Here is a 13288-nt window from a genome sequence, read left to right as displayed (position 1 = left end):
ATAGTGGTGCTTTGAGCACTATATCCTGAATCTGTGATACAGAAATGAGATCACAGAGATGATCTCCTATATTATATCTTGTGCTTCTTCTGGCCAGAAAAGCCACCAGCACTATTGGTCAGTAAGCAGTTTCCTGCCTTTGTCTGTTCACCATACATTCCATTTTTTAAAGTCTTGCTGTTCTTATGCAAGGATTACTACATGTAAAACATTCAGTGAGCTTACAAGGGTGATAAATTCATAGACAAATATTCCCAGGTAAGAAGGACCATACGGGAAACTCAATCTTTATTTTAGTCTCAAATATAGAGGAGTTTATCAATTAGCACAAAATAGCTATTGTGGCAGTAATGACTGTATAATAATTAATATTTTAATGCAACTCCAAATGTATTCCAACTCAGGAAACAGAGCATCACAGCTTTTGAAAACCCATAGAAATGTTTCTCCTGAGTTCACTGGATTGTGTACTGCCGTTACTGTTAGCTGTCGGAGGATACCATTAATTACTTGAGCTGGATGGGATTACCTGGTTTGCTGGGAAAGACAGCCTTCTTAGAAAGGCCAGTAATTTATACTACTTCAAAAATCCTTTTGTTCAGCACGGAAATTACCTACTTTTTGTCTTTTATGTCTCTATGAAACTCAGAGATTTAGAAAGTAGGGCAGAAGAGGCCGGTGAGACATTTGTCCAGATAATGTGGCCAGTTGCTGTTAGCTTACAAAGTAAGATCTTACTCAAGGAAGCCAGTTATGAAGTTAAAGTACTGTACTGTGAGTGAGAGAGCACGTGTACGAGCACAATAAACTAATTTAAGAACAGATATTCATATAAAAGGATTAACTTGCAGTTTAGCGTGCTGCCTTTTCATCTTATCACCGGTGTTATTACTGGTGTGCAGATATTTTAAATTGATCGCTTTATGATGTTGACTGAGCTCATTGTAGTCTGGTACTGAGATTAGATGTAGGCTGTGGAAACGATAGCAAAGGATGAAAAAAAATATTTTTTGTAATTACAGCAAACCAAACCATTTCATCTTCTTCCACTGCGTATTTTGAAGTGAAAACCTCTTTGTTTTCTATGTCTCTTGTCAAAAACACGAAGCTTGAATATGTCAGTGCCGTCTATTCAAATGGAAAGAACCATTTAGATATATTTTTTTTTCCTTTAGATTATCCAGTGCTGTGGTTTTTCCCCCTGGCAAGTTTGAGCTACACTCAAAATATTCAAATAAGAGTGTCTGATAAGGGTGCCTGGTCTCCTAGTTGTTGTTTTTTTATTATTTATTTACAGGAAGGAGTGTTTAAATGGTATGTAGAGGAAACAATTATGCAGGGAGTACAAAACCTACTCCTTACTAGTTTCTCTCCCCTCCCTCCAACCTATTTTCCTGCTATGGGTCAGAACTTAACAGCTCTCGAGAGTGCCTGGCTGAATAGCAGCAGGCTTCTAAATCTCAAATCAAGTGCTCTTCAAAGCACCTTACTTCTCTCAAGATGAAAACTTGAGGCAGGTTTTTCTGTCTGGCCTATTCATCAAGTATAGTCGACTGCATTGTTGACATTTCTAAACACTAAAGGGATTTTAAAGATCTTATTGCTCTAAAGAGTCTTACTTGGAGTAGGGAATAAAGAAGTAAAATGAAAAAAATACTGACACATGAAAAGTGCATAACTGAGTAACCGCTAGGAACATCTGAAAGCAAATAACTATAATTTGACATATAGTATCTGTACAAAACACATCTTTCATATAGGAAGCTGCTCAGATGTTCAGCCCTACCCCCAGCATCCAGATAAATAGTAATGTTTGTTTTAATCTCTTTTACTTACAGAAGGCTGGCATTTAACAGGATACCAATTTCTATCATTCACGTTTAATACACTTGTTTGAGATTACACTGGGTCCTACAGTCCAGTGTAGAGTCATTTCACAAGCAATTAGTGTGACCTGTCTTTTAACCTTCACCAGCCACTTCTCACTCTGGGCTCAAACTTTCCCATGTGGGTCAGTCTGCCACAGGGTAGTCAATGTGACCACTGGATCACCGGTGCAGTTTTCATGGGTTTTCTATAAGCAGTATCAGTCACTGGGTGAAAATATGCCACAGGATGTTTTCATATCAAAGCAGATTGCTCCAACACTGTGGATATTAAATTACACTTCAGCAGCTTTTGAAGTCTAAGGTTATTTGGTAGAAGCATTACGAAAGGGCTTCGTTAACTTGGGTTTTAAACTGAAGCCCTGGTAACTCGTGACAAATTAGTATTGAAAGTAGGAGATATCAAAATACGAATGCTACAGTTTCTTCCACCTCACCTGGGGGTTACAGGGACTGAGCACCCTTCCAGTATCACTGCAGGTTTTTTCAGTGTGAGCAGACAATGATAGCAGATTTGCTTTCCTTTCTATTGGCCTGGTTTTTGCTTTGCTGTGGAGCATCTGACAGCTGAATTTACTGTCGCACAGCTGAAGTTTCCAGTTTGTGAAAAGCTGCAAACATAAACAAACCGGTCATCTGCCGGGCAGCCCGGGCTCCTAAGTGTGGAGGATTTTGTGAAACAGCAAGACAATCATCTGTGTAAGTAAAGTGTGCTTTTAAAGCAAGGATTACTGATAAGTTTGCACTTACACCGCACTTTTTCATCTCTAGCACTGTTTTAAAGTGATTAAATAATCCCTGTTCTTCTTCACGTGCTACTCCTGCCAGGCTGACTGAGAAAATACCTGTAGCAAAGAACTTGTCTACGCACGAAAAGCAAAATAAAAAAAAAAGATTAAAAGCTCTAGAAAATTAGTCTGCTTCAAAAAGCTCTTAAATTGTTCCTATCCCTGAAGCTTTACAAATGTGCTAATTGCTGTGTTCTGGTCGTGTCATGTGTTTGTGCACAGAGGTAGGGAGATCCCCTGTTCCCAAAGCGCTGCCCGCTCAGAAGGGCGCGGGCTCTGGCCGGCCGCCTGCGATGAATCTTCCTCTGGGCAGCGCGTGCCTCGCTTCGGAGAGCCCAGAAATGCTTTGCAGATGTGCTGTGCTGCCTAGCAATGGAAATTTTCTAATTCCAGCTGACCTAAAAAAGTAGATTGACTGCCGAGTGCCGGGCCACTCGCAGTGTAAAGCAGCAATGACCCCCAGCTTGCATTCTCGTTTACCGCCCCCTCCACACACTTCTTCCTAAGCAGGAACTTGCCAAACCTGTGGCACTGGTCTCTTTGAAACAGAGCCTTTCGTAGCATGTGTGTTTTACATTGTGTAGTGTAACGTAAAACTCAAAATACTCAAAATCAGATAGAGGCTTCTAGACAATGTGTGTTGTCCAGAAATTTCAATTCAGAGTCCATTTGCGGTTCTGTTATCATTCCTTTTTTAGTTGGTAACTTGGGCATTGAGATTCATTTGTGACGTAGACTTGCTGAGGCAAGTTATATCTCAGAGCACAACCAACCCCTCTGCAGAGCGTTGAAATCTGGGCAATCTTACTAAGAGGCAAAACACTTGTTATCAGTTTATTTGTATTGCTCCACACCCTCAGATGAAAGGATAATCTTTAAATTGATGTATTAATGAGTTTTCTGAAACACAGCAAAAATTTTGAACAGAGACAGAAGATTGGTAGACAGCAGTGAACTTTAGTAGATAGCTTTGGATGAGGACTCTAATATTAGATTACTTTTCCAGCTAGGCTGGAATTTTAGAGGTTGACAATGACATTGCAATATGTTGGGCTTCCACAGAACAGATGCTTCCATTTCTGAATGCTATTTCTCCCCTCTCTTCACTCACACAGCTTTTGTTTGCATACACGGAGTCTTGTTTGGGAAGCTTGAACACTTCTCAAGCATTTCAGCAGAGAGACCCAAGTTCTCGTAGAGCAGCGCGGGCTTCGCCAGCAGCTCTGGAACATTTCCAGTGAGCCATCTGTGGTGTGATAGGAAATCCATACTTTGTGGCATGTTGCAATGTCATTCAAAGAAAGAGGAGTGGAGTCACAGTCTCAGTGAGAAGTTTCATGTAGTTGCAGGACTGAATTCCTCTCCGTAGCTTCTTACTCTTCAAGCTAAGAATTGCAGGAAAGAACATCCGGCTTTCCTGCACAAGCAACAGAGATGGGCAAGCACTTGCAGGAATGATTCATCTCGAAATATATAATATAGGTTAGACAGCTGACTTGTAGACAGCTGCAACAAGGTTGAATGAATCCATCAGGGAAGAGAATGTGACATGAACGTTAGCGTCCATCCAGACTATCCTGAGAGCCCAAGAATTATTCAGACTTGCATTACAGTCCCACAGTCCTCCCACATAAGCTCAGGAGAAGAGGTTGAGCAAAAAGAACACATCTAAGGATCTGTGTTAGTCTCCTTGCTTTACATATGTGCCATCAGACCCATGAACTACTATTTGAATTTAGAACAGTATTTCTCTTCAGCTTTTAGACAATATGCTCCAAACATAACTATAACTGGTCTAAATAACGCCTGCTAGCTTTCCCTTTTTTCACTCCTTTTGTCACTTATTTTCTTCCCCTATGCCTGTTCTCTTACACTTGGCTTTCTATGCAGAAGATTTTTTCAGATAGAATACGTGTGGTCTCTTTTTTCCACTTAGAAGAAGAAAAAAGCTTTGGCATTAATACAATATTTATATATCATGATGTTTTGCATTCTGCCTGTACATTTCAGCTTTTAATTCTTCCTTTCTATCTACTTTGTATATTCAGACTGTAAGTTCTTCAGGACAAAGGCAGTCTTTCAATATGTGCTTGAAAAGAGCGTGGTAAATAAGTATTATGATTGTGTGCTAAATATGTAATTCTGATTGTATTTCCCTGAGTTTGGGATGGGATAATTGGCCAAACATCTGTAGTATCTGGACTGCCTGCAGCCATCAGTGAGTATTCCAGGCCCCTTTATGGCATGGGGAGCTTCTTCACCATGCAAAGATTACAACTGTGATATAAAGTGTGGCTGTCTCTTGTAAGTGCTCCATTGCCAAACTAAGGCTTGGAATTCTCAAGCATCAGAGAATGGAAATCTTGTGATATTTTTCTCTTTCCCTTCAATTCCTTCCCATGTAGCAAATCATCTTCAGCACATCTTGGAGTCTTTCCTTGGAATGACAGAGTCTGTTCAAACAGCTGTTGGTCACTGGTGTTTTTGGTAAAGTATTGACAAATGCTGCACGTGTAAAAACCCAGCAGTGCCTGCTCATGCATTAACAGAAGTTCCTCAGCATCTAGAACCCTCTAGGGATTCACTTTACACAAACACATACAGCACAGTATTTTTCTGGTACAAATGATCTCTGAGATATTTTCGCCTTAAAGAAATCGAGTTTTAACTCCAGACATGGGACACGTAGTCTTCTAGTTGGAGAACAGAAGCAGTGCCGTGCAGCACATCCCAGCAAGTCAGCACAGCTTCTATGTCTGTACGGGAGGTATGCTGGAAGGCTGCCCTGAAAAGGCACATACTGAATGAGACTCAGCTTTCTGTAATGTGAAATGGCTTTTACAAAATCATCACAAGAGGAAGTGGTTTCATTGTTCTTTGTTTTAGGTCTATTTGAATACTTTTTGTAGTATTGGAAACCTACAGAACATCAAGGCAGAACATCACTGCCTTGAAAATAAGCTGGAAGTCAGAATTACTCTTGTTTTATCTTATGTTCTGTAAGTGGTGCGACGTAAGGCTTTTATAATTGTGTTGGGATATATTAAGAGCTGTTAGCTATGTATGAAAATTATTTTCATGGTAGCAATGTGTCCCTTAGCAAGCAGATGGGGATATGTAGGTACAAGTATATTTCTTACTGAAAGCCTTCTCTCATCACCTGATGTTAACAATAATTAATTTTGACAGTTCCGATTGTGCTTCAACTTAAAAAAAGAAATAGGAAACGCATATGATAGGTGTGCTTATTTTAACATGGGTAGGTATTGTACTGATTAGTTATAAGTCAATCACAGTTACCTGTAAAGCAGAAAATTTTAGGATGCTCTTTTAAAGTATTTTATCTTTATAATCAATTTAGAAAATATTTACCTAATGGTGATTTTTAAATGGCAATGAAACATGTGAATATCTGTAAGCAAGATGAGTTCTTGTCCACTGTACAGAAATACAGCTACCTGCTGGTTTGTCTCTTCATTTCATGGAAATACTGAGAAGAAATGTAATGTGAGATTCTTAATAAACTGGTTTTAACACAGTTTGCCTAAGGCCTCACTGCATTTGTGGGATGATAGTTTGGCACCATCCTTGCCACAGGTTAAAAGTGCACATGGACTGTGAGATGTGAGCAGTAGCCCAAGTCCAGCGCTACACTGTGATTTCTGCCTGACCCAGGCCTTGGCTGGGCTGGGACGACTTGCAGTGAGAGTTTGCAACTTCCTCAGTAGTGAAGGGCTTTCTGCTGTGCCACTGAGAAATGAACTTACATCAACTCAGAAGTATTTTTAGAATTTGTGACCTTAGTAAGAGTTTTGCATCTTTTCATAGTGATACTGTAATGTTGTTATTGAGTGAATGTCAACACTAGTGCTATGTCACTCCATTAGACTGCATGTCGTATCAAAATGTAAATCATTTCACCGTGGTACACATCTCTGGTGGCTCTGGACTTGGAAGTTGGCAAGAAAAGAAGCCAAAACATAAAGCCACCTCCACGTCAAGCATTTGAGCAAACTCTTCTTTCTAGAAGAGATTTAATTTCATACCTGCACATCTTCTGTATTTAACCTCAAGACAGCAATTTGTTTTCGCCAAAAAGAACAGCTGGTTCCCATGCTGGGCAGTGACCCGTGAGGAAGGCAGGAAACACAAAGTCTAGTGAGGCTAGTGCAGGTAACATGCTCAGCATGGGTAGCATGGCTGTGCATCTTCCACGGGCTCCCTCGTTCCTTAAAGTATGCATTCCTGGTTTGCATTTCCAGATGGAATGTCCTTCTCCCCAGCCTGCCCATGGTGTCTTATTCTTTATCCAGGAATCTGTTTCCAGACAGGGGACGGTGACAATCACTTGACAGTTTGATTATTTTCAAGTAAGAAACCAGGTTCTTCCAAGAGGAGGCTTTATAAAGCTGCATTACAGCCTCCTGCAGCTTTCTCCTTGAACCCCATCTTTTTCATGTCACCTACAAAAATGCCAAGTCTTTTCCTAGGTACCATGGTAGTCAAAGTACATACTAACCAATATAAATGAGGCAGTAAAAAAAAAGATATAAAAAGAAAGCATAATGCATGGGGTGCATTATGGGCATCATAAGCAGAAAAGGAAGCAATAACAGATGAACTGCTGTACCTCTGTGCATGTTTGTCAAAGAGAAGTGAGTAGGATATTAAGCTCCCCAACTAGAAGCCTGCATCTTTCATTTTCCCAGCATTCCTGAAATTCTTCTCCCCACCCTCCTCTTCCCCCTGAACCAAATCCCTTAGGCTTTGGTGACTTCAGTCTTCACAGAGTTGCAGCAAATGGAACTGGAAGGGATCTAGAGAGGTCATTCACCCATCTCCCTGCCCCAAGGCAGGACTGTAGCCATAGTAGACTAATAAGCAATTTTTTGGCCAGACATCCAAATAGAATTATGAAGATTGTTTATTTAAGATATGTTTAAAGTTGCAATTTCAGAAATTTGGGCTCAGTTAAAATTTTCATGTCAGTGTTAGCAGAATCACAAGGTAGTTGCTTTAGTATATCTCAAGATCAATCTCCCACCTCTTCTTCTGATCGGACTCGGTGATATTGCATCACTGATGTTACCATTGATTTGTCTGCTATAGAATTACACTTATAATACAGTGATGGTTTTGGAGAGATATAAAGAAGAATTACTTGGTGTTTAGTTCTTTGCCTATATATATATTTGGTTACTGTATTACTACTAAATATTTTTATACTTAAAGAATTTCCAAGAATTTTTTCTTAGTTGTCCTCAATTAATGAACTATTGCTGTTCCTTTAATGTCTTGGACTTCAGTTATTTATGAGTATTTTATCCAGTATAAAAGTAATCTGTACCTCACACAGACATATATTTCCACAAAAATGAAAAGTACTTTGGTGAACCAATTACTGTTTCTACTACAGAGGTTCAATAAGAGATTTCACTAGAACTAAAGGATTGCCCAGTGTCCCCTCTGGCCTGACACTTTACATCTTCTTATCTTCCTCTTCTACTTTTTTTTCCACATTGAGAACAAATGAAGTCATTAGAAGTTTTCTTCAGGCCGAGAGGGAGGAGCAGAAGCAAAGTAAGGCAAAGTATGCAATAAGTTTTGTCTGAGCTGTTTTCCTTTCGTAAGGCATGCCCTGAAGCTGTGTGCTTAGCTGTGTTCTGTGTAATTGTGCCTATTACTGCAAAGCCCTCCTGACCTGACCTGGGAGCAGTGGGAAGCGCCAGCGGATCGTACCCGTGTGCCAGTCACAGCTACAGCTCAAACACAGACATAGACATGTGCTGCGTGCTCAGGACTGCAGACACAGCCCCAGAGGAGGACAAGGTGGAGGGGCTGAGGCAAGGGTGGGTGGCCTGGGACCACAGCTTCAGGAATCTGAGCAGGAAGTGGAATATGGGCAGAAAGGAGTGAGAAAAAAGCAGGACTGGGAGAAACGGCTGGGTTGACAGTGGTCATTTCCAAGCTTAATGATTCTGTGATTCTGCAAAACGTGAGTGGAGGGGTTGGGAGCAGAAAGCTGAAAGTGGCTGGGGAGCAGGTAGCTGGAGGAGGGATGCTTTCTTATGAAAACCAGCTGCAGGGTCGGAGGCCTCAGTGAGCAAAGCCAGTCACAGCAATGAGAGAGACTGAAAGGGAGCCTCTGAAACAACAGAGAAGTTTGTCCACCAGGAAACACTTTGTCCAAAACTGGAACTTTAAATGCGACTGTTTCTCTGTGGTCAGCAAATATCTGTGACAGTGTCTGCCCTCTCTGTAATGCTGGTGCTCAGAAAGGATCACAGCCTATTCAAGCTCTCACTTACTGTGTGAGAACAGGTCCTGCAGCGCTGCCAAAACTGCAGGGTTGTTGCTCATCCCTCGGATGCCTCTGTAATGCCACGTGATGCATTTCCAGTTTGTCTGTGTTCAGAAGCTTGCAATTTTCTTTTTTATGGTGTTAAAATATTTTTCAGGGTTAATATGTTTTGAAGCTGCACGCAGAAAACATAAGGAGTTGCATCCTGAGATGCCTACTGGGGCTTTGTTCAGATGTAGCCTTTGTGTGCTGGGTTTCAGATCTTAGTGTCAGGATAGTAGTCAGCTGCTTTCAGAGGAACCTGCTGCTGTATATTGCTCAGAATGCACCTGATCTGAGGGTGAAGGTGGCATATGCAGTGAGGCACGCTGCTGGAGATGTGCTGTTCACTGTAGTACCTGACAGTTGACCTGTAGAGAGGGCAAGACCTGTGGAAAGAATGGTGCCGTAACGAAGACAGTAGGAGGATGTCTTGGAAAGTGTCTCATCTCGTCCCACCGAGCTGCTGGGTGACCAGGTCATTTCAGCACAGGGTTTGTATTCCTGTGCTCCTACTTGGTGTCTGAAGCCCTGGCTTGGAGCTCCTGAAGAACTGCCTGGTGCTTGCAGTGCAGCTGGAAGCTGTGGTTGATCATGGGAAGCACGATGGGCAGTCAAGTCCTGAATGGCTCAGGGTATGTTCCTGAAATGAGCGGATACCTTTTGCCATGTTTTGTGTGCCTTGATTCCCTATCTATGACATGAAGGTATCTTTGCTGCCTTATCTCACAGGAATATCAGGAAAATACCATCGCTGGTATTTGTGAAGCGTTCTAGTGCTATATACTAACATGTGAAATGCTTCAGAACGAGTCCTGAATAGCGTACAATAACTATGTCAGAAAAAGCTCAGAGCGAACAGTGACAAGAAAACAAAATTCTGAATAGCTAGTCCTTAAGTGAGCAGTGTGCATCTTCCTCACCGAATTAGATGGGAGGAAAAGGGTATATGTGTATGTAACTAAACGCTGTATCATAGCACATTCAACTGTAAAAGCTTAATTCAGTCTCACCACCCAATCTGAGCAGTCTTCGTTTTGACTTTTCCTATCTGAGTCCTGCAGGGACCTGCAGGTACACGGTGCCCTGCCAGCCTGAGTTAACAGGGTGATGGGCAAGATCCCTGATATTGAGGCTTACCTGTAGATATGTCAAGATCCCTTTTTTCCTATGAGAAAAGTAGCAGAAGTATCAAATTAAGGGCAGCTGTGTATGTTTCTGTGTTGTGACAAAAGCAAAAATACAGCAGAAGTTGGCATAAGCACGGTCTGCACCGCCTAGTAGAGCACTGGAGCTATTACTGCTGCCCTGCTCCCTTCAGAAAGCTGCGCAGCTCAGGTTTTGCCTGCTAAATCTTTCAAGGAACTCGCTTCTTCCATGATATCAGTGCCATAAATAATTGCACGGTGTGGAAGGATGCTCAGCAGCCTCAGCTGCTGGCATTCAGCACCACACTGTCCAAAACCCAGCCAGTAATTCACAAACCAAAGCCTCCATATTACATTAATTTTCACCTTGTGTTACCATAGCTAACTTGTACTGCTATTTATCACCAGTGTAAAGGAATCCTCAGGGAGAGAGTGGGAGTATTTTTGTCACAGCTGATCCATACGGGTTATCGTGCAAGAGCTCTGTGCTTGTGGGCAATCGGAACCTGTGCCTTGGTGTCCTCACCAGCAAAATGGATGCCATGTTCCTGCAGCTCAGAAGGGACAGCAGAGCTTGTTTAGCATGTCTGATTGCCTTGTGGAAATGCAGCTAATGTCACTGGTAGTTTTCACTGAGCGCTGTCAGCAGGACATGAGGATGAAGCGGGGTGGTGTTGCAGTCAGGGTGATCCCTCTGTATCTTCTGTCCAGTGCATCGTTTACTTTATCATCTATTTTCAAACTCTGCCACAAAGCATGCATAAGTGCGTGAAGTAAAGCTATGTGTATACTGTCATGACACAGAAATGGAAGCATATGCTGCAGTGTTTGTTTTTCAGGGAAAATCGTGGAGATGTGGTTAAATACCTCCAGCAAATTTGGATTATGTTTAGAAAATTTTCCTGAAGAAAAATGTATTCTGATTTACAGAACCCTAAACTGCGTTGAAGCACACAATGAAAATGTACAAAGCTATTTCCAGGTCAGCCTAGAAGCGTACATGGATAGGAGGATAGGATGCATTTTTGTGCGCGTGAACGTCAAACAATCAGGAAAAAGTGCATTTGGAAATATGCTATGGAAAATGAATTCCGCTGCAATCACTCTCATTTTTTTTCTCCCTGTTTTCCCTCTCTCTTTCTGCTCTCCCTCCTGAAAACCTCCTGCCACAGCGCCTGCACTTGCCTCCAGACTTGTCAGACACAGTGAGCCGCTCAAGCAAACAGGATCTGGCAGAATCCGCCAAACTGCTGAGCTCAGGATGTGGTGCTATGGCCATCGGCAAGAAGCACCTGGACTTCTAGTGATTTCTACTTAGCAGTTCCACTCAGATTTGTATGACACTCTAATTACGAGTGTTAATGACTTATATAAATATTTTTCTTAATGATTTGACCCAGCAGTCTTTAAAAATACACATTATCATATGGTGCCTTATTTTTTTTTGTCCTGGTTTCTTTGTGCTAATTTGGGGCTTGATTGGATTTTGCTTTTGGTTAAAGCTTCTGTTATGTTGGTTCCTGCTATTGTTCTGCCCTACTGGAAGTGTACAGTGTTTTTATCCTTTCCTTCAAATATGAAAACGAATATTGCTCCTTCATGTCTGTTTTTTTTAATAATAAAAATAAAGGATTTTTTTCATGGTGGAATTTGTACATACGTGCCTTTAACATTCGGTGTGACTAATAAGTTAAGTTGGACTGTTTATCGAGACAAATGAATGAAAGTAAGCAATTTGTGATCACATGCTATTCCAAGATCTAACTGCACACTTATTGTTTTTAAAACCATTCTTTTTTGTAGCTGAAATACTATGAGGAAATTTCAGGAAATACTTTGGGTGTTTTATGTAATGTGTAACAATCAATTTAGGTTTTATTCTGATCTGCCAGTAATTGAGAATTGTTGGGTTTTTTTAATAGGAATATATTATAGATAATTAGTTTGCCTTTTGGGTTAATACATGTATTAAAATGCACTTGAATGGAATTTACTAAACGTAGAAAAAAGAACTGATTTCCTTATGTAGTTCAAAACAGTAATCCTGAACAATTGAAGTCAGCACTATGAAATTATGTCAACAGACATAATTCAAGATTGAAATTCAAGCCGACAGCTACATTAATGCTGGAATACCAGAAGAGTGCATTTGAGCTTGGGGAAGAGCATCACAACATGCTGGTCTAAAGCAGGGCAGAGCACAAAAGTAATTTGGGCTCCTTTACCATCGTATATGTTCTGCTTGTGAACTTGCAGCTGCTCTGTATGCATCTCCGTGTACGTACCATCAAACAAAAGAACGGTGGAGCAATGCTGACCTGTAAATTAAAGTGATTTGCATTGTTTCTTCTGAGGCTTCCTTCCATTTTGAAAGGTAATATATTCTTCTCTGCTGAACTTGCAAGCCACCCAACTGTAAGATTGCATTACAGTTGCAGATTTTCGTCTTTCTAATAGTATATTACATGGCTGGAGTGAAATTGACTTTTCGGAGAACGTGTTAATGTGATGCAGCAATGCTAACTTATTTTGATGGGTTGGGAACCAAGAGTTGGTTAAGTGGCTTGCTTTTTTCTTATGCAGTCCAGGTTCTACTTTATTTTTTTTCTTTGACAACGCCGTGTAAAACAAAGACACAGCTTTTAAAACTGTCTAACTAATATGATGAATGTCAATCACTTAAAAAACTCCACTGTAGCATAAACACATACTGTATACAGCTTTTATTCTGAATTAGAATAATTGAATCAATGACAGTGATTTGCCAGGATGTCAAATCTATCCATCATATCCTGTCACTACCAGTTTATTTTTTGTGATCAAAATCAAAAAGACTACTATTTTGTCATCAGCTATTTCATTAGTAGTAACAATCAGGTTTTCTCTTCTATGTTTTTTAGATATGCCTGTTATATTTTTTATTTCTAAAGACACACTTTTTTTTTTTAAATCTTTTCAAAATAAAGTTTCAGAACTGAACTGTCAGTTTAATAAAGCAAGAAGACATCTGCTTTCCTATGCCAATATATTTAAAATATTATTGCTGATGTCTCAAACATTTTTTTTTTCTTTTTATATTATGTGTTACCTTGAATGGAAGTTCTCATTAGATACTTAATTGTGCCT

At 40.6% G+C, this 13288-nt stretch overlaps 1 protein-coding gene across 1 annotated transcript in view; it reads left to right on the top strand.

The window, feature by feature from the left end:
- ELP4 (elongator acetyltransferase complex subunit 4) overlaps positions 1-11811 on the top strand; it is a 122135-nt gene extending 110324 nt beyond the window's left edge. The window contains exon 10 of the mRNA XM_042837218.1: positions 11335-11811. Coding sequence (XP_042693152.1) covers positions 11335-11466 — 132 coding nt within the window. The 3' untranslated portion in view covers positions 11467-11811. The remainder of the gene's footprint in view (positions 1-11334) is intronic.
- Positions 11812-13288: the final 1477 nt, after the last annotated feature.

Source organism: Centrocercus urophasianus, unplaced genomic scaffold (assembly GCF_019232065.1).
Source record: "Centrocercus urophasianus isolate 14NV4802_14NV808 unplaced genomic scaffold, USGS_Curo_1.0 seq_7, whole genome shotgun sequence".
NCBI lineage: Eukaryota > Metazoa > Chordata > Aves > Galliformes > Phasianidae > Centrocercus > Centrocercus urophasianus.
Note: the sequence above shows the minus strand (reverse complement) of the source record. Positions and strands in the feature narration are given on the sequence as shown.